This window comes from Ranitomeya variabilis, chromosome 3 (assembly GCF_051348905.1).
Source record: "Ranitomeya variabilis isolate aRanVar5 chromosome 3, aRanVar5.hap1, whole genome shotgun sequence".
NCBI lineage: Eukaryota > Metazoa > Chordata > Amphibia > Anura > Dendrobatidae > Ranitomeya > Ranitomeya variabilis.
In genome coordinates, this window is record NC_135234.1 from 8,262,938 (window position 1) to 8,284,767 (window position 21,830).

At 54.6% G+C, this 21,830-nt stretch overlaps 1 protein-coding gene across 1 annotated transcript in view; it reads left to right on the forward strand.

The window, feature by feature from the left end:
* The first annotated feature begins 1,499 nt into the window (after positions 1-1,499).
* Positions 1,500-21,830, forward strand: part of MAN1A2 (mannosidase alpha class 1A member 2) — a 28,073-nt gene continuing 7,742 nt past the window's right edge. The window contains exons 1-12 of the mRNA XM_077293603.1: positions 1,500-1,952; positions 10,249-10,504; positions 10,833-10,929; positions 11,650-11,768; positions 11,910-11,990; positions 12,629-12,723; positions 12,809-12,932; positions 14,182-14,275; positions 14,368-14,483; positions 15,658-15,877; positions 15,952-16,124; positions 16,322-16,437. Of these exons, the coding sequence (XP_077149718.1) occupies positions 1,645-1,952; positions 10,249-10,504; positions 10,833-10,929; positions 11,650-11,768; positions 11,910-11,990; positions 12,629-12,723; positions 12,809-12,932; positions 14,182-14,275; positions 14,368-14,483; positions 15,658-15,877; positions 15,952-16,124; positions 16,322-16,437 (1,799 nt within the window). The 5' untranslated portion in view covers positions 1,500-1,644. The remainder of the gene's footprint in view (positions 1,953-10,248; positions 10,505-10,832; positions 10,930-11,649; positions 11,769-11,909; positions 11,991-12,628; positions 12,724-12,808; positions 12,933-14,181; positions 14,276-14,367; positions 14,484-15,657; positions 15,878-15,951; positions 16,125-16,321; positions 16,438-21,830) is intronic.

The following is a 21,830-nucleotide window of genomic DNA, read 5'->3' on the forward strand; positions in this document are numbered from 1 at the left end:
GTATCTAATCCTATCCTGTGTGATACTGACTGCTGAGCCGTGTATCTAATCCTCTCCTGTGTGATACTGTCTGCTGAGCCGTGTATCTAATCCTATCCTGTGTGATACTGACTGCTGAGCTGTGTATCTAATCCTATCCTGTGTGATACTGACTGCTGAGCTGTGTATCTAATCCTCTCCTGTGTGATACTGTCTGCTGAGCTGTGTATCTAATCCTCTCCTGTGTGATACTGACTGCTGAGCCGTGTATCTAATCCTATCCTGTGTGATACTGACTGCTGAGCTGTGTATCTAATCCTATCCTGTGTGATACTGACTGCTGAGCCGTGTATCTAATCCTATCCTGTGTGATACTGACTGCTGAGCCGTGTATCTAATCCTCTCCTGTGTGATACTGACTGCTGAGCCGTGTATCTAATCCTATCCTGTGTGATACTGACTGCTGAGCCGTGTATCTAATCCTCTCCTGTGTGATACTGACTGCTGAGCCGTGTATCTAATCCTCTCCTGTGTGATACTGACTGCTGAGCCGTGTATCTAATCCTATCCTGTGTGATACTGACTGCTGAGCCGTGTATCTAATCCTCTCCTGTGTGATACTGACTGCTGAGCCGTGCATCTAATCATCTCCTGTGTGATACTGACTGCTGAGCCGTGTATCTAATCCTATCCTGTGTGATACTGACTGCTGAGCCGTGTATCTAATCCTCTCCTGTGTGATACTGTCTGCTGAGCCGTGTATCTAATCCTATCCTGTGTGATACTGACTGCTGAGCTGTGTATCTAATCCTATCCTGTGTGATACTGACTGCTGAGCTGTGTATCTAATCCTATCCTGTGTGATACTGACTGCTGAGCCGTGTATCTAATCCTATCCTGTGTGATACTGACTGCTGAGCCGTGTATCTAATCCTCTCCTGTGTGATACTGACTGCTGAGCCGTGTATCTAATCCTCTCCTGTGTGATACTGTGTATCTAACCCTGTGGTGTGATACCGCCTGTGCCCTGGATAAAGATGGCGGCAGTAGAACACGTAGCAGATCACGTGACTGTCCCGCCGGATATGACGTCTTTCCCGCTCTGGATCATTTGGTTGTATGCGGCGCTGTGATTGGCTGCTGTGGACTTGGCGTCTCCATGGCAGCCCCTCCTCGCTCCGCCTACCCGGCCAAGATGGCGAAGCGACCGATTAGCGCATGAGACGGAGGAGGAGCTGCGGGGAGATTGCCGGGAGCAGCGGCGGCTGAGGAGTGAGCGCGGAGCGGCACCTTCTGTCCTCGGTCAGGGAGCGGCCTGGTCACAGTGTGCACCGAGGAGCCCGGGGCCAAACCGCGTCACCTCAGCGGGGACTGCACAGGCCGGGGCGCAGCCAGGAGTGAGGTGGCACGGGCGGCGCTGCTGACAGTCAGGGGGACCGACGGCACCGGTACCTGGGGGGCTGTCACACCTGACAGTGAGGAGGCCCCGCGGATACCGGCCCCGCTGGCAGTGAGGGGCCCCGGGCTGAGGGGGTGAGGGGCTCCTGGCAGTGAGGGGCCCCTGGGGCCGCGCTCCCCCTGGGGCCGCGCTCCCCCTGCTGGCCTCGCCCTGTGGTGCCCCCTCCATGCAGGGCACGTTTGGCATCACCTGATCCCGCTGTCGCCATGACCACCCCCGCGCTGCTGCCGGTGTCCGGGCGCCGGATCCCCCCCCTCAGCCTGGGCACGGCGGCCATCCCGCACCACCGCGCCACCCTGCGGCTCTCCGAGAAGTTCATCCTGCTCCTCATCCTCAGCGCCTTCATCACCCTGTGCTTCGGAGCGTTCTTCTTCCTGCCGGACTCCACCAAGCACAAGCGCTTCGACCTGGGGCTGGAGGACGTGCTCATCCCCCACATCGAGGCCAACAAGGGGGACAAGAACACGGGCGGCTTCCTGATCCACAGCCTGGGCCACGACGACCACCGCCACAGGTGAGGGCATGGCACTGCAGCTAGAGACGCGGGGGTCCGCAGCTAGAGACGCGGGGGTCCGCAGCTAGAGACGCGGGGGTCCGCAGCTAGAGACGCGGAGGTCCGCAGCTAGAGACGCGGAGGTCCGCAGCTAGAGACGCGGAGGTCCGCAGCTAGAGACGCGGAGGTCCGCAGCTAGAGACGCGGAGGTCCGCAGCTAGAGACGCGGAGGTCCGCAGCTAGAGACGCGGAGGTCCGCAGCTAGAGACGCGGAGGTCCGCAGCTAGAGACGCGGTGGTCCGCAGCTAGCAGAAACTGAGCAGTAGTCATGGCTGATGGAGAACCAACCGTCAGCGTCTAATCCAGAGCCTCTACCATCTAAGATCCAGAGGAGGCAGAAACACTGCAGGTAACGCTGGTCAGGGGCCACAGAATGCCCACAGCAAGGATGTCCTCTCCGGGTCTTCTCAACCCACGCCACAGTTTCTGGAGGTCTCATCTCTTGGTCTCCTCGCTCTGGGGTGGCCGGCGATGTCTGCTCTCACTCTGGGGTGGCCGGCGAGGCCTCCTCCTCGCTCTGGGGTGGCCGGTGAGGCCGCCTCCTCGCTCTGGGGTGGCCGGCAGCCTCCTCTCTGGGTCTCCTCGCTCTGGGGTGGCCGGTGAGGCCTCCTCCTCGTTCTGGGGTGGCCGGCGAGGCCTCCTCCTCGTTCTGGGGTGGCCGGCGAGGCCTCCTCCTCGTTCTGGGGTGGCCGGCGAGGCCTCCTCCTCTCGCTTTGGGGTGGCCGGCGAGGCCTCCTCCTCTCGCTTTGGGGTGGCCGGCGAGGCCTCCTCCTCTCGCTTTGGGGTGGCCGGCGAGGCCTCCTCCTCTCGCTTTGGGGTGGCCGGCGAGGCCTCCTCCTCTCGCCTTGGGGTGGCCGGCGAGGCCTCCTCCTCTCGCCTTGGGGTGGCCGGCGAGGCCTCCTCCTCTCGCCTTGGGGTGGCCGGCGAGGCCTCCTCCTCTCGCCTTGGGGTGGCCGGCGAGGCCTCCTCCTCTCGCCTTGGGGTGGCCGGCGAGGCCTCCTCCTCTCGCCTTGGGGTGGCCGGCGAGGCCTCCTCCTCTCGCCTTGGGGTGGCCGGCGAGGCCTCCTCCTCTCGCCTTGGGGTGGCCGGCGAGGCCTCCTCCTCTCGCCTTGGGGTGGCCGGCGAGGCCTCCTCCTCTCGCCTTGGGGTGGCCGGCGAGGCCTCCTCCTCTCGCCTTGGGGTGGCCGGCGAGGCCTCCTCCTCTCGCCTTGGGGTGGCCGGCGAGGCCTCCTCCTCTCGCCTTGGGGTGGCCGGCGAGGCCTCCTCCTCTCGCCTTGGGGTGGCCGGCGAGGCCTCCTCCTCTCGCCTTGGGGTGGCCGGCGAGGCCTCCTCCTCTCGCCCTGGGGTGGCCGGCGAGGCCTCCTCCTCTCGCCTTGGGGTGGCCGGCGAGGCCTCCTCCTCTCGCCCTGGGGTGGCCGGCGAGGCCTCCTCGGATATTTTAGCTCTTTGTCCTGACACGTCTCCGGATCTCCTCGCCCGCGCTCCTGTTCTCGCCCTGCGCTCCTGTTCTCGCCCTATGTCCCCTTTCCTTGACTGTACACCCAGGTGTAGATCTGACGGTCTCTGTATTGTGGGAAGCCCCAGGAATCACTTGTTGCATGTTAGCAGTGAAGAGGTTAATGTAGTTGGGGTCCCGGGGGTCCTCAACCAGCACTAATCACTTCCCATCACATCTCCTCAGATGATAACTCTAAGCAGATCGATGCTGAAACCTTCAAAGCCAAACTGCCCCAGATATGCTGCATGGGGGAACAGATCAGAGGACCCCCCATCCTGCTGGGACCCCACAACAAGGCTGTGACATGTAATAGAGGGGTCCGCTACATCTGTGTGGTCACAAGTCTGTGGGTGGTCGCCACTGGATAATCAGCCAATCAGGTGCACCAAGTAAGTCACATGACAAAGCGTTGTAGGGTCTGGGGCCGATAAGTGTGTAATGTAAGTACACAGTGACTGTACAGCAGAATAGTGAGTGCAGCTCTGGGGTATAATACAGGAGGTAACTCAGGATCAGTTATGTAATGTATGTACACAGTGACTGCACCAGCAGAATAGTGAGCGCAGCTCTGGGGTATAAACCAGGAGGTAACTCAGGATCAGTAATGTAATGTATGTACACAGTGACTGTACAGCAGAATAGTGAGTGCAGCTCTGGAGTATAATACAGGATGTAACTCAGGATCAGTAATGTAATGTATGTACACAGTGACTCCACCAGCAGAATAGTGAGTGCAGCTCTGGAGTATAATACGGGATGTAACTCAGGATCAGTAATGTAATGTATGTACACAGTGACTGCACCAGCAGAATAGTGAGTGCAGCTCTGGAGTATAATACAGGATGTAACTCAGGATCAGTAATGTAATGTATGCACACAGTAACTGCACCAGCAGAATAGTGAGTGCAGCTCTGGGGTATAATACAGGATGTAACTCAGGATCAGTAATGTATGTACACAGTGACTGTACAGCAGAATAGTGAGTGCAGCTCTGGAGTGTAATACAGGATGTAACTCAGGATCAGTAATGTATGTACACAGTGACTGCACCAGCAGAATAGTGAATGCAGCTCTGGAGTATAATACAGGATGTAACTCAGGATCAGTAATGTAATGTATGTACACAGTGACTGCACCAGCAGAATAGTGAGTGCAGCTCTGGGGTATAATACAGGATGTAACTCAGAATCAGTAATGTAATGTATGTACACAGTGACTGCACCAGCAGAATAGTGAGTGCAGCTCTGGGGTATAATACACGAGGTAACTCGGGATCAGTAATGTATTGTATGTACACAGTGACAGCACCAGCAGAATAGTGAGTGCAGCTCTGGAGCATAATACAGGATGTAACTCAGGATCAGTAATGTATGTACACAGTAACTGCACCAGCAGAATAGTGAGTGCAGCTCTGGGGTATAATACAGGATGTAACTCAGGATCAGTAATGTAATGTATGTACACAGTGACTGCACCAGCAGAATAGTGAGTGCAGCTCTGGGGTATAATACAGGAGGTAACTCAGGATCAGTAATGTATGTACACAGTGACTGCACCAGCAGAATAGTGAGTGCAGCTCTGGGGTATAATACAGGAGGTAACTCAGGATCAGTAATGTATGTACACAGTGACTGCACCAGCAGAATAGTGAGTGCAGCTCTGGGGTATAATACAGGATGTAACTCAGGATCAGTAATGTAATGTATGTACACAGTGACTGCACCAGCAGAATAGTGAGTGCAGCTCTGGGGTATAATACAGGATGTAACTCCGGATCAGTAATGTATGTACACAGTGACTGCACCAGCAGAATAGTGAGTGCAGCTCTGGAGTATAATACAGGATGTAACTCAGGATCAGTAATGTAATGTATGTACACAGTGACTGCACCAGCAGAATAGTGAGTGCAGCTCTGGAGCATAATACAGGATGTAACTCAGGATCAGTAATGTATGTACACAGTAACTGCACCAGCAGAATAGTGAGTGCAGCTCTGGGGTATAATACAGGATGTAACTCAGGATCAGTAATGTAATGTATGTGCACAGTGACTGCACCAGCAGAATAGTGAGTGCAGCTCTGGGGTACTGTATGGATATAATTATCTCTAGGGCTGGAGGCTTTTCTCTTCCTTTGTGTGTTTTGGTGTAATATTTGGTATTTGATGCTCTGCCCCGATCCTGTGGTCCTCCGCTGTCCGTCGTCCGGTCTTGGTCCTGGTAGTGGGGGATCTTGTGTGACCGCGGCCTCCGATGACCCAGAACAGTAAATAATCCGGGTGCTGAACAGGAGACGCCCAGTGTGTAATGTGCAGGGAGGACTGCTCTAACCAGTCTGTCCAGGATCTGAGCAGCAAATCTGCGCTTTCTTTTTTGACTGTCGTAACCTATTTCATAAATATATAATTTTATTTATTTTTTGCCTAAAGTACATAAGAAATGTCATCTGTAACTTTTGGCTTTTTAGGGATTATTTTTTGAGTTTGCTTACCTGTTCACATAATTTTGACCAGGGGTGCACAAACTTTTACATTCCACTGTATACACCTGTCCTCTATACCGGTCAGGCCTTGTGATCTCCCCCGCACCCCTGTAGTCATGGGTGCTGCGTACGCCCCATTCACATGAGGCAGATTCCCTGCTGGAGTTGGGTGACTGCGCTGCCCTTCCACAGACCCTCCAAACCCTCCGTAGTATCCATTGTGGGAGTGTGACGATGAGCACAGTCCATGCTGGGAGCAGCAGAGTGCTCAGGTGAGCGTCTGACTGACATGTCACATATAATTAGGGCTGGATGCAGTCAGCATATAGGGGTCCTGGATCGCTGCCCACCCTGCATTGTGCCATAACTGCAATTATCTGCCTAATCAGAGTCCATTAATGATCCATCTGTGCTGTGCGGGGAAGGAGAGTAATGGAGACGATACACAGGTGGGGGAGATGGGAATGTTCATCACCATTCCCTATTATTACAGACCCTCTCATCCCTTGGCATCACAGACTTGGCCCTATCCTGGATCTCATCATACCTAACAGACCGGACATTCAGCGTCTCCCACTCACTCACCACCTCCTCACCTCGCCCCCTATCTGTCGGAGTCCCGCAAGGTTCAGTCCTAGGGCCCCTGCTCTTCTCCATTTACACCTTAGGCCTGGGACAGCTCATAGAATCTCATGGTTTTCAGTATCACCTCTATGCTGATGACACACAGATCTACATCTCTGGACCAGATATCACCTCCCTACTAACCAGAATCCCTCAATCTCTGTCCACTATTTCATCCTTCTTCTCCGCTAAATTTCTGAAACTTAACATGGACAAAACAGAATTCATCATCTTTCCCCATCTCATGTGACCCCCCAACGAACCTATCCATTACAGTAAATGGCTGCTCACTCTCCCCAGTCCCACAAGCTCGCTGCCTCGGGGTTATCCTTGACGCTGATCTCTCCTTCAAACCACATATCCAAGCCCTTTCCACTTCCTGCCGACTTCAACTCAAAAATATTGCACGAATCCGTTCATTCCTCAACCAAGAATCTGCAAAAACCCTAGTCCATGCCCTCATCATCTCTCGCCTTGACTACTGCAACCTCCTGCTCTGTGGCCTCCCCTCAAACACTCTCGCATCCCTCCAATCTATTCTAAACTCTGCTGCCCGACTAATCCACCTGTCCCCCCGCTATTCCCCGGCCTCTCCCCTCTGTCAATCCCTTCACTGGCTCCCCATTGCCCAGAGACTCCAGTACAAAACCCTAACCATGACGTACAAAGCCATCCACAACCTGTCTCCTCCTTACATCTGTGACCTCGTCTCCCGGTACTTTCCTACACGCAACCTCCGATCCTCACAAGATCTCCTTCTCTACTCCCCTCTTATCTCCTCTTCCCACAATCGTATACAAGATTTCTCTCGCGTATCACCCCTACTCTGGAACCCTCTACCACAACACATCAGACTCTCGCCCACCATCGAAACCTTCAAAAAGAATCTGAAGACCCACCTCTTCCGACAAGCCTACAACCTGCAGTAACCACCGATCGACCAAACCGCTGCACGACCAGCTCTATCCTCGCCTACTGTATCCTCACCCATCCCTTGTAGATTGTGAGCCTTCGCGGGCAGGGTCCTCTCTCCTACTGTACCTATTATGACTTGTATTGTTCAAGATTATTGTACTTGTTTTTATTATGTACACCCCTCCTCACTTGTAAAGCGCCATGGAATAAATGGCGCTATAACAATAAATAATAATAACACTGGAGTCATGTATGTAACAGGCGTGACCACAGTGTGAGCATGTAATGGGGTCTGCCAGAGGGGAGTGGGGCCACAGCCTCCGATCATCACAGAGGACACTAAACCTGAACCCCTCTGGCTGGTCGGACGCTGGACGTGAGCCCCTCTGGCTAGTTCAGGATGGTTGCTGGACGTGAGCCCCTCTGGCTGGTCAGACGGGTCGCTGGACGTGAGCCCCTCTGGCTGGTCGGATAGGACGCTGGAGTGAGCCTCTCTGGCTAGTTCAGGATGGACACTGGACGTGAGCCCCTCTGGCTAGTTCAGGATGGATGCTGGACGTGAGCCCCTCTGGCTGGTCGGGTCGCTGGATGTGAGCCCCCCTGGCTGGTCGGACGCTGGACGTGAGCCCCTCTGGCTAGTTCAGGATGGTCGCTGGACGTGAGCCCCTCTGGCTGGTCAGACGGGTCGCTGGACGTGAGCCCCTCTGGCTGGTCGGATGGGACGCTGGAGTGAGCCCCTCTGGCTAGTTCAGGATGGTCGCTGGACGTGAGCCCCTCTGGCTGGTCAGACGGGTCGCTGGACGTGAGCCCCTCTGGCTGGTCGGATGGGACGCTGGAGTGAGCCCCTCTGGCTAGTTCAGGATGGATGCTGGACGTGAGCCCCTCTGGCTAGTTCAGGATGGATGCTGGACGTGAGCCCCTCTGGCTGGTCGGGCGGGTCGCTGTATGTGAGCCCCTCTGGCTAGTTCAGGATGGACGCTGTACGTGAGCCTCTCTGGCTAGTTCAGGATGGACGCTGGACGTGAGCCCCTCTGGCTGGTCGGACCGGTCGCTGGACGTGAGCCCCTCTGGCTGGTCGGACCGGTCGCTGGACGTGAGCCCCTCTGGCTGGTCGGACCGGTCGCTGGACGTGAGCCCCTCTGGCTGGTCGGACCGGTCGCTGGACGTGAGCCCCTCTGGCTGGTCGGACCGGTCGCTGGACGTGAGCCCCTCTGGCTGGTCGGACCGGTCGCTGGACGTGAGCCCCTCTGGCTGGTCGGACCGGTCGCTGGACGTGAGCCCCTCTGGCTGGTCGGACCGGTCGCTGGACGTGAGCCCCTCTGGCTGGTCGGACCGGTCGCTGGACGTGAGCCCCTCTGGCTGGTCGGACCGGTCGCTGGACGTGAGCCCCTCTGGCTGGTCGGACCGGTCGCTGGACGTGAGCCCCTCTGGCTGGTCGGACCGGTCGCTGGACATGAGCCCCTCTGGCTAGTTCACACTGGTGACTGTGTATCTGTGTGTGTGTGTGTGTGTGTGGTCTCCGCCCGTACACTGGTGACTGTGTATATCTATGTGTGTGAGGCCTCCGCTTGTACACTGGTGACTGTGTAACTCTGCTTGTGTGTGAGGCCTTCTCCCATACACTGATTACGGTGTATCTGTGTGTGTGGCCTCCGCCTGTACACTGGTGACGGTGTATCTGTGTGTGTGTGAGGCCTCCGCCTGTACACTGGTGACATTGTGCATGTGTGGCCTCCTCCCGTACACTGGTGACTGTGTATCTGTGTGTGTGAGGCCTCCGCCTGTACACTGGTGACGGTGTGTGTGTGAGGCCTCCGCCTGTACACTGGTGACGGTGTGTGTGTGAGGCCTCCGCCTGTACACTGGTGACGGTGTGTGTGTGAGGCCTCCGCCTGTACACTGGTGACGGTGTGTGTGTGTGTGTGAGGCCTCCTCCCGTACACTGGTGACTGTGTATCTGTGTGTGTGAGGCCTCCGCCTGTACACTGGTGACGGTGTGTGTGTGAGGCCTCCGCCTGTACACTGGTGACGGTGTGTGTGTGAGGCCTCCGCCTGTACACTGGTGACGGTGTGTGTGTGTGTGAGGCCTCCGCCTGTACACTGGTGACGGTGTGTGTGTGTGAGGCCTCCTCCCGTACACTGGTGACGGTGTATCTGTGTGTGTGTGGCCTCCGCCTGTACACTGGTGACGGTGTGTGTGAGGCCTCCTCCTGTACACTGGTTACGGTGTATCTGTGTGTGTGGCCTCCTCCCGTACACTGGTGACTGTGTATCTGTGTGTGTGTGAGGCCTCCGCCTGTACACTGGTGACGGTGTGTGTGTGAGGCCTCCTCCCGTACACTGGTGACGGTGTATCTGTGTGTGTGAGGCCTCCGCCTGTACACTGGTGACATTGTGTGTGTGTGAGGCCTCCTCCCGTACACTGGTTATGGTGTATCTGTGTGTGTGTGTGTGTGGCCTCCGCCTGTACACTGGTGACGGTGTATCTGTGTGTGTGTGTGGCCTCCGCCTGTACACTGGTGACGGTGTGCAGCATACATGTGGGCTCTGGAATCTGCTGCTGGTCGTACACATTGTGCGATGATGCAGTTGATTCTTGTGCTGCTGTCAGTGAATAGGAATCCTACCTGGGTACAGACGGGACCTTAGCTGGTGAAATGTCACCCTGCCGCTGCCCCTCGTTTCCTGCTGCCCCTCGTTTCCACATTCCTCGTTCTGACGTTCTCCATCTTTCTGCAGGGAGGATGAGGAGCAGCTGAGGAATAAGATCCGGGCGGACCACGAGCGGGCCCTGGAGGAGGCCAAGGAGAAGCTGAAGAAATCCCGGGACGAGATCCGGGCCGAGATCCAGACCGAGAAGAGCAAACTGCTGGAGGAGCTGAAGAAGAAGGAGAACCCTCCCGTGCCCCTCGCCCCTGTGCCCAACCTGCCTGAGTTGAAGAATGGAGACCCCGGGGACCCCGACATCCGAGAGAAGCGGGACAAGATCAAGGAGGTGAGATCAGGGGGCGCCGAGCAGACAGAGCCCTGGATGGGGCAAGTTCTACAGCCTTATCACAACTGGGCACCGGAGGGCGGGTGATGGCAGCCGGTCAGCACCACTTCTGCTCTGCACCAGCTCTCATGCTCTACCCCCCCCCCCAATTCCCTGGTCGCGGGAGTCTGCGCCGCCGTACCCAAAATGTCGCTGGCATCTGTGCCGTCTTATCCACCCGGTCGATGGCATCAGTGCCTTACCCCCCATTACCAGCGTCTGTGCCGTCACACTGCATTATTTGATGCTGGGGGGATTGTTATATTCCGCTGACCCGTGTCCTCCGCAGATGATGAAGCACGCCTGGGACAACTACAGACAGTACGGCTGGGGACACAACGAGCTGAAGCCCATCGCCCGGAAGGGGCACTCCACCAATATATTCGGTGAGTCCTGACCGTGCTCTGCTCACACTGCTGAGGGCTTGTGACTATTGCATCAGTGTCCCCCGACACGGTGAGTAGTGTCCCCCGACACGGTGAGTAGTGTCCCCCGACACGGTGAGTAGTGTCCCCCGACACGGTGAGTAGTGTCCCCCGACACGGTGAGTAGTGTCCCCCGACACGGTGAGTAGTGTCCCCCGACACGGTGAGTAGTGTCCCCCGACACGGTGAGTAGTGTCCCCCGACACGGTGAGTAGTGTCCCCCGACACGGTGAGTAGTGTCCCCCGACACGGTGAGTAGTGTCCCCCGACACGGTGAGTAGTGTCCCCCGACACGGTGAGTAGTGTCCCCCGACACGGTGAGTAGTGTCCCCCGACACGGTGAGTAGTGTCCCCCGACACGGTGAGTAGTGTCCCCCGACACGGTGAGTAGTGTCCCCCGACACGGTGAGTAGTGTCCCCCGACACGGTGAGTAGTGTCCCCCGACACGGTGAGTAGTGTCCCCCTGACAGCAAGCGGAGATCTTATAAAAGGTGAGGGCGCACACAGCTTATCAGAGAGTCGTCGTTACAGAAGAGTGGACCATCCCTTTAAGAGTGGCAGTATATGTGGGGGCTACGCTGCCCCCTATGCTGACAGGTGGCTTGGGGTCACCGTCGTGATCACAACGGGGGTTCTGGCACCATCGGGCATCTGTTAACCCCTTGCTCTGCTTGTCATAGGGAACTCACAGATGGGCGCCACCATCGTGGACGCTCTGGACACGCTCTACATCATGGGGCTCCTGGACGAGTTCCGCGATGGGCAGGAGTGGGTGACGAATAACCTGGACTTCGGAGTGGTGAGTGCCTTGGAGCGGGCCTCAGGGGGGAGGGGTGTCTGGGCCCACGGGGGAGGGGCGGTGAGTGTGTGGTTGGGCCCCGGGCGGGAGTGTGTGGCCCTGGTGCCTCCTCATTTTCCCATGTGTTTCATGATCTTCCAGAATTCAGAGGTGTCTGTGTTTGAGGTGAATATCCGCTTCATCGGGGGTCTGCTGGCGGCATACTACCTGTCCGGACAAGAGGTGAGCCCCCCGGCCCCTCTGGTGGGCTCTGGGTGGTGCGCCGCTCTGCAACGCGCGCTGATGTAGTGTCTGGCGTCTCTCCGACCTCAGCCACTTCCTGTAAATCAGAGCGGAGCTGCCGCTGAGTGGGGTTTTCCCGGGGTCTCTGCGGTCAGTATGTACACTAATCATCTACTAGTGCTCGTCAGGAATGGGTATGGTGTATATGGCTTTAACCCTATAGTTCCTGCCACACCACGCCCTGAAATGGCAGATAACAGAGGACAATCGCTGGTAGTCCCCACCCATGAACGTCCTTACCTGCGTCCTGGCACTTGGTGTGAACAGGTGACAGTACCCCCCCACCCCTCAGGGCCGCTGTGAGGTAGGACGGGGTTAATTCTCGGCCGTCGGTCTGACGTTGCCCCCTCCTTCTGTGTCAGTGATGGCGGTCCAGCCGCACGTGGATATTAAGAGGCTTTTAGCACCTCGCGGCTCAGGAGGCGGCCGCAGACCACCTCTCTAAGTGGTCGATTAACTCACTAAGAGGCGAAGCGTCCACCGCTGATTAACCCTTCACATCCCCTCCTGGGAGTTGTAGTACTTTATTCCCCGGCCTCCCCCACCTTCACATGATTAACCCTTTGTCCTCTCTCCAGGTGTTTAAGAATAAGGCCGTGCTGCTGGCGGAGAAGCTGCTCCCCGCATTTAACACCCCGACCGGCATCCCCTGGGCCATGGTGAATCTCAAGAGGTGAGTGCCAGGGGTGGTGTCCGGGATCAGGGGCCCCGCTCCTTGCCCCTCGGCACCGGACACCCGCTCTTCTCTCTCTTTCTAGTGGCGTTGGCAGGAACTGGGGTTGGGCATCTGCGGGCAGCAGTATCCTGGCAGAATTTGGGACCCTCCACCTGGAGTTTGTGCACCTGACGTACCTGACCGGGAACCCCGTGTACTACAACAAGGTGAGAGCTTCAGTGTGCCGGATGGAGAGGGTCTCCTGGCTCCCCCGCAGCCTACCCAGGGGGTGTCTGGGTCTCCTGGCTCCCCCGCAGCCTACCCAGGGGGTGTCTGGGTCTCCTGGCTCCCCCGCAGCCTACCCAGGGGGTGTCTGGGTCTCCTGGCTCCCCCGCAGCCTACCCAGGGGGTGTCTGGGTCTCCTGGCTCCCCCGCAGCCTACCCAGGGGGTGTCTGGGTCTCCTGGCTCCCCCGCAGCCTACCCAGGGGGTGTCTGGGTCTCCTGGCTCCCCCGCAGCCTACCCAGGGGGTGTCTGGGTCTCCTGGCTCCCCCGCGGCCTACCCAGGGGGTGTCTGGGTCTCCTGGCTCCCCCGCGGCCTACCCAGGGGGTGTCTGGGTCTGCTGGCTCCCCCGCGGCCTACCCAGGGGGTGTTTGGGTCTCCTGGCTCCCCCGCGGCCTACCCAGGGGGTGTTTGGGTCTCCTGGCTCCCCCGCGGCCTACCCAGGGGGTGTCTGGGTCTCCTGGCTCCCCCGCGGCCTACCCAGGGGGTGTCTGGGTCTCCTGGCTCCCCCGCGGCCTACCCAGGGGGTGTCTGGGTCTCCTGGCTCCCCCGCGGCCTACCCAGGGGGTGTCTGGGTCTCCTGGCTCCCCCGCGGCCTACCCAGGGGGTGTCTGGGTCTCCTGGGCCCCCCGCGGCCTACCCAGGTTGTGTTTGGGTCTGCTGGGCCCCCCGCGGCCTACCCAGGGGGTGTCTGGGTCTGCTGGGCCCCCCGCGGCCTACCCAGGGGGTGTCTGGGTCTGCTGGGCCCCCCGCGGCCTACCCAGGGGGTGTCTGGGTCTGCTGGGCCCCCCGCGGCCTACCCAGGGGGTGTCTGGGTCTGCTGGGCCCCCCGCGGCCTACCCAGGGGGTGTCTGGGTCTGCTGGGCCCCCCGCGGCCTACCCAGGGGGTGTCTGGGTCTGCTGGACCCCCCGCAGCCTACCCAGGGGGTGTCTGGGTCTGCTGGGCCCCCCGCAGCCTACCCAGGGGGTGTCTGGGCCCCTGCAGTTTACTGGGGGTGTTGGGGACTCCTAGACCTACTCAGGGTGTTGTCTGGGTCTCCTTTACTCTTGTCATTGGTTGTCGGGGTCTTCTGGGACCATTGTTCTTCTCTCCCACTCTGTCCTCCTTCCATACGGAATGGCAGTCATTTCCATTTTGAAGTTATTAGGGGTCCAGACCCCCACACGTTGTAGACTCACATCCTCTGATTTTAGGTGATGCACATCAGAAAACTCCTGCAGAAAATGGATCGTCCCAACGGGCTCTACCCGAACTACCTGAATCCCAGGACGGGGCGCTGGGGGCAACGTAAGTGGTAGAAGAACAACTCCTAATACCCGCTCATACAGAGGGACGTGTGAGGCGGAGCCGTGCACAATTAACCCTTCATGTTCTTGCAGACCACACGTCAGTGGGGGGACTAGGAGACAGTTTTTACGAGTACCTCCTGAAGGCCTGGCTGGTGTCGGACCGGACGGACACCGAGGCAAGGAGCATCTACGACAACGCGATAGAAGTGAGTACCGTATACTACAGGAGGGGTGTGTGTGTGTGTGTGTGTATACAGGGGGCTGTATATACTACAGGAGATATATATACATTATACACACAGGGGGCCATATATACTGCAGGAGATATATAGATATACACACTGCTCAAAACAAAGTGAACACTTAAACAGAATCTAACTCCAAGTAAATCAAACTTCTGTGAAATCAGACTGTCCACTTAGGAACCAACACTGACTGACAATCAATATCACATGCTGTTGTGCAAATGGAATAGACAACAGATGGAAATTATTTGCAATTATCAAGACCCCCTAAATAAAGGAGAGGTTCTGCAGGTGACCACAGACCACATCTCAGTACCAATGCTTTCTGGCTGATGTTTTGGTCACTTTGAATGTTGGTTGTGCTTTCACACTCGTGGTAGCATGAGACGGACTCTACAACCCACACAAGTGGCTCAGGTAGTGCAGCTCATCCAGGATGGCACATCAATGCGAGCTGTGGCAAGAAGGGTTGCTGTGTCTGTCAGCGTAGTGTCCAGAGGCTGGAGTAGCTACCAGGAGACAGGCCAGTACACCAGGAGACGTGGAGGGGGCCGTGGGAGGGCAACAACCCAGCAGCAGGACCGCTACCTCAGCCTTTGTGCAAGGAGGAGCACTGCCAGAGCCCTGCAAAATGACCTCCAGCAGGCCACAAATGTGCATGTGTCTGCACAAGCGGTTAGAAACATCTAACCTGAAGGAGCTGGAGCAGTTTTGCCTTGAGGACTGAAAAATCCCAGTGGCCAGATGAGGAAAAGTTAGAGACTCATCCAAAGTGACTGCAGCTGTAATTGCCGCAAAACGAGGCTCTACAAAGTACTGACTTTAGGGGGATGAACAGTTTTGCACACTGAAGTTTTCAGTTATTTTGTCCTATTTGTTGTGTCACAATAAAAAGAAAACCAAATGTTCACAGTTGTCGGCATGTTCTCTACATGAACTGGTGCAGACCCTAAAAAATAAAAAACAGTTAAATTTCAGGTTGTGAGGTAGCGAAACACAATGTCAAGGGGGTGAATATTTTTGCAGGCTACTGTGGGGTCTGGTATCACATTGTCCTCTGGCGCCACGTCCTGTCATCCTGAGGTGCTATGAGTTGTAGTCCTTCTGTCCTCTCACCATCTTTTCTCTGTTCCAGGCCATTGAGAAGCATCTCATCCGCAAGTCAAACGGCGGTCTGACCTTTATAGGCGAGTGGAAGAACGGGCACCTGGAGAGGAAGATGGGGCACCTGACCTGCTTTGCAGGAGGCATGCTGGCACTGGGAGCAGACGGGTCCCCGGGGGACAAAGCTGGCCACTACCTTCAGCTGGGCGCGGAGATCGCTCACACGTGTCACGAGTCCTACGACCGGACGGGTCAGTGCCGGCATCCAGGGGCGTCATGTAGGTGCCAGTCCTGCAGCGGGTGCTCATTTCTGTCCTTCTCACAGTGTTGAAGTTGGGTCCTGAAGCTTTTAAGTTTGATGGTGGCGCAGAAGCCGTGGCCGTCCGCCAGAACGAGAAGTATTACATCCTGAGACCGGAGGTGATCGAGACGTACTGGTACATGTGGCGCTTCACCCACGACCCCAAATACCGGAACTGGGGCTGGGAAGCTGCTCAGGTAGGCCCCCGGTGTGCATCCTCCACCTCAGCCTGTGCTCCTGCCCCCTCTCTCCAACTATGCTCCTGCTGCACGCCGCCCCCCCCCCTCTCTCCCAGTGCTCATGCCCCACCCCCTGTGATGCTCCTCCTCCTCTGGCATGCCCCTCCCTCTCTCTGCTCCATGCTGATTCACTGTGGCTTTGTCTCCCCCTACAGGCTATTGATAAGTACTGCAGAGTAAGTGGCGGCTTCTCAGGTCTGAAGGACGTGTACTCATCGGGCCCCGCGTACGATGACGTCCAGCAGAGCTTCTTCCTGGCCGAGACTCTGAAGTGAGTATTTGCGGTGGTCTACAACTTCCCCATAAGCCAAGGACAGTTTTAGACAAAGTGGGGCCTAAATGCTGACCTATTGCCCTGTCACGTGCTGCCGCATCACATGCTGCCCCGTCACGTTACAGCGGCTGAGGCAGAATGATTGGGAGGTCTGCTGTTTACATCGGCGATGTGCTGCCGAGAACAATGATCTCTGTTCCTCCATAACAATCCAGTCACCCGATGAATAGGCACGGCTGGGAACGTAGCCTCACTGAGCAGCGGTAACCTCGATGACTACACCGCTGCTCATTGATGCTGCCCTCGCAGCAGGTCATTCCTCAGTGGATTATGGCGTGGGACAGAACATCGGACAGGTGTTCGGCCGAACCCGAACATCCAGGGATCCGCCCTTCTAATACTCCATATACCGTACTATTGTCGGGTTACAAAAAAAAAAAAAAATTTACATTAAGCAAAATGGCGCCTGTGCAATAGCATGTATAGCATTATGCCTATAATATTGCCGGGTAAATAAAAGTAACTTCATAAAAATGGCGACGCATGCACAGTAGCATCTATCAGAATACAATAGACGTTACGGTGCATGTGTCGCCATTTTGATGAAGTTACTTTTTAACCCGGGAATATTATAGGCATAAAGCTATACACGCTATTGCACAGGCGCCATTTTGCTTAATGTAAAAAATTTTTCCGTAAGCCCACACTAGTATATGTTATATGTATAATAGGGGGCGGGTCAGTGAGGGATCAGTTACCGGTCAGAAACCCATTCAGGTGAATATGTAAGTTGAGCACCACATAAATCCCTGCCAACATGCTGCACACAGCCCCGACCCGGAGCACAAGCATATCATTAACTGAAAATAAAGATTCCACAACAACTACAAGACAGATTTCATCACCAGGTATCAGTGTAATCAGTATAACGGCACCGACCTGACACTGTCTGTAGTCACTGAGCACAATCCTGATCACAGGTATCAGTGTAATCAGTATAACGGCACCGACCTGACACTGTAGTCGCTGAGCACAATCCTGATCACAGGTATCAGTGTAATCAGTATAACAGCACCGACCTGACACTGTCTGTAATCACTGAGCACAATCCTGATCACAGGTATCAGTGTAACCAGTATAACGGCACCGACCTGACACTGTAGTCACTGAGCACAATCCTGATCACAGGTATCAGTGTAATCAGTATAACGGCACTGACCTGACACTGCCTGTAGTCACTGAGCACAATCCTGATCACAGGTATCAGTGTAATCAGTATAACGGCACTGACCTGACACTGCCTGTAGTCACTGAGCACAATCCTGATCACAGGTATCACTGTAATCAGTATAACGGCACCGACCTGACACTGCCTGTAGTCACTGAGCACAATCCTGATCACAGGTATCAGTGTAATCAGTATAACGGCACTGACCTGACACTGTCTATAGTCACTGAGCACAATCCTGATCACAGGTATCAGTGTAATCAGTATAACGGCACTGACCTGACACTGTCTGTAGTCACTGAGCACAATCCTGATCACAGGTATCAGTGTAATCAGTATAACGGCACCGACCTGACACTGTAGTCACTGAGCACAATCCTGATCACAGGTATCAGTGTAATCAGTATAACGGCACCGACCTGACACTGTCTGTAGTCACTGAGCACAATCCTGATCACAGGTATCAGTGTAATCAGTATAACGGCACCGACCTGACACTGTAGTCACTGAGCACAATCCTGATCACAGGTATCAGTGTAATCAGTATAACGGCACCGACCTGACACTGTCTGTAGTCACTGAGCACAATCCTGATCACAGGTATCAGTGTAATCAGTATAACGGCACCGACCTGACACTGTCTGTAGTCACTGAGCACAATCCTGATCACAGGTATCAGTGTAATCAGTATAACGGCACCGACCTGACACTGTAGTCACTGAGCACAATCCTGATCACAGGTATCAGTGTAATCAGTATAACGGCACCGACCTGACACTGTCTGTAGTCACTGAGCACAATCCTGATCACAGGTATCAGTGTAATCAGTATAACGGCACCGACCTGACACTGTCTGTAGTCACTGAGCACAATCCTGATCACAGGTATCAGTGTAATCAGTATAACGGCACCGACCTGACACTGTAGTCACTGAGCACAATCCTGATCACAGGTATCAGTGTAATCAGTATAACGGCACCGACCTGACACTGTCTGTAGTCACTGAGCACAATCCTGATCACAGGTATCAGTGTAATCAGTATAACGGCACCGACCTGACACTGTCTGTAGTCACTGAGCACAATCCTGATCACAGGTATCAGTGTAATCAGTATAATGGCACCGACCTGACACTGTAGTCACTGAGCACAATCCTGATCACAGGTATCAGTGTAATCAGTATAACGGCACTGACCTGACACTGTCTGTAGTCACTGAGCACAATCCTGATCACAGGAATCAGTATAACGGCACCGACCTGACACTGTCTGTAGTCACTGAGCACAATCCTGATCACAGGTATCAGTGTAATCAGTATAACAGCACCGACCTGACACTGTCTGTAGTCACTGAGCACAATCCTGATCTCAGGTATCAGTGTAATCAGTATAACGGCACCAACCTGACACTGTTAGTAGTCAGTGAGCACAATCCTGATCACAGGTATCAGTATAATCAGTATAACAGCACCGACCTGACACTGTCTGTAGTCACTGAGCACAATCCTGATCTCAGGTATCAGTGTAATCAGTATAACGGCACCGACCTGACACTGTCTGTAGTCACTGAGCACAATCCTGATCACAGGTATCAGTGTAATCAGTATAACGGCACCGACCTGACACTGTCTGTAGTCACTGAGTACAATCCTGATCACAGGTATCAGTGTAATCAGTATAACGGCACCGACCTGACACTGTCAGTAGTCACTGAGCACAATCCTGATCACAGGTATCAGTGTAATCAGTATAACAGCACCGACCTGACACTGTCTGTAGTCACTGAGCACAATCCTGATCTCAGGTATCAGTGTAATCAGTATAACGGCACCAACCTGACACTGTTAGTAGTCAGTGAGCACAATCCTGATCACAGGTATCAGTATAACAGCACCGACCTGACACTGTCTGTAGTCACTGAGCACAATCCTGATCACAGGTATCAGTGTAATCAGTATAACGGCACCGACCTGACACTGTAGTCACTGAGCACAATCCTGATCACAGGTATCAGTGTAATCAGTATAACGGCACCGACCTGACACTGTCTGTAGTCACTGAGCACAATCCTGATCACAGGTATCAGTGTAATCAGTATAACGGCACCGACCTGACACTGTCTGTAGTCACTGAGCACAATCCTGATCACAGGTATCAGTGTAATCAGTATAATGGCACCGACCTGACACTGTAGTCACTGAGCACAATCCTGATCACAGGTATCAGTGTAATCAGTATAACGGCACTGACCTGACACTGTCTGTAGTCACTGAGCACAATCCTGATCACAGGTATCAGTGTAATCAGTATAACGGCACCGACCTGACACTGTCTGTAGTCACTGAGTACAATCCTGATCACAGGTATCAGTGTAATCAGTATAACGGCACCGACCTGACACTGTCAGTAGTCACTGAGCACAATCCTGATCACAGGTATCAGTGTAATCAGTATAACAGCACCGACCTGACACTGTCTGTAGTCACTGAGCACAATCCTGATCTCAGGTATCAGTGTAATCAGTATAACGGCACCAACCTGACACTGTTAGTAGTCAGTGAGCACAATCCTGATCACAGGTATCAGTATAATCAGTATAACAGCACCGACCTGACACTGTCTGTAGTCACTGAGCACAATCCTGATCTCAGGTATCAGTGTAATCAGTATAACGGCACCGACCTGACACTGTCTGTAGTCACTGAGCACAATCCTGATCACAGGTATCAGTGTAATCAGTATAACGGCTCCGACCTGACACTGTCTGTAGTCAGTGAGCACGGAGCACAATCCTGATCACAGGTATCAGTGTAATCAGTATAACGGCACCGACCTGACACTGTCTGTAGTCACTGAGCACAATCCTGATCACAGGTATCAGTGTAATCAGTATAACTGCACCGACCTGACACTGTAGTCACTGAGCACAATCCTGATCACAGGTATCAGTGTAATCAGTATAACGGCTCCGACCTGACAGTCTGTAGTCACTGAGCACAATCCTGATCACAGGTATCAGTGTAACCAGTATAACGGCACCGACCTGACACTGTAGTCACTGAGCACAATCCTGATCACAGGTATCAGTGTAATCAGTATAACTGCACCGACCTGACACTGTCTGTAGTCACTGAGCACAATCCTGATCACAGGTATCGGTGTAATCAGTATAACGGCACCGACCTGACACTGTCTGTAGTCACTGAGCACAATCCTGATCACAGGTATCAGTGTAATCAGTATAACGGCACCGACCTGACACTGCCTGTAGTCACTGAGCACAATCCTGATCACAGGTATCAGTGTAATCAGTATAACGGCACCAACCTGACACTGTCTGTAGTCACTGAGCACAATCCTGATCACAGGTATCAGTGTAATCAGTATAACGGCACCGACCTGACACTGTCTGTAGTCACTGAGCACAATCCTGATCACAAGTATCAGTGTAATCAGTATAACGGCACCGACCTGACACTGTCTGTAGTCACTGAGCACAATCCTGATCACAGGTATCAGTGTAATCAGTATAACAGCACCGACCTGACACTGTCTGTAGTCACTGAGCACATTCCTGATCACAAGTATCAGTGTAATCAGTATAACGGCACCGACCTGACACTGCCTGTAGTCACTGAGCACAATCCTGATCACAGGTATCAGTGTAATCAGTATAACGGCACCGACCTGACACTGTCTGTAGTCACTGAGCACAATCCTGATCTCAGGTATCAGTGTAATCAGTATAACGGCACCGACCTGACACTGTCTGTAGTCACTGAGCACAATCCTGATCACAGGTATCAGTGTAATCAGTATAACGGCACCGACCTGACACTGTCTGTAGTCACTGAGCACAATCCTGATCACAGGTATCAGTGTAATCAGTATAACGGCACCGACCTGACACTGTCTGTAGTCACTGAGCACAATCCTGATCACAGGTATCAGTGTAATCAGTATAACGGCACCGACCTGACACTGCCTGTAGTCACTGAGCACAATCCTGATCACAGGTATCAGTGTAATCAGTATAACTGCACCGACCTGACACTGTCTGTAGTCACTGAGCACGGAGCACAATCCTGATCACAGGTATCAGTGTAATCAGTATAACGGCACTGACCTGACACTGTCTGTAGTCACTGAGCACAATCCTGATC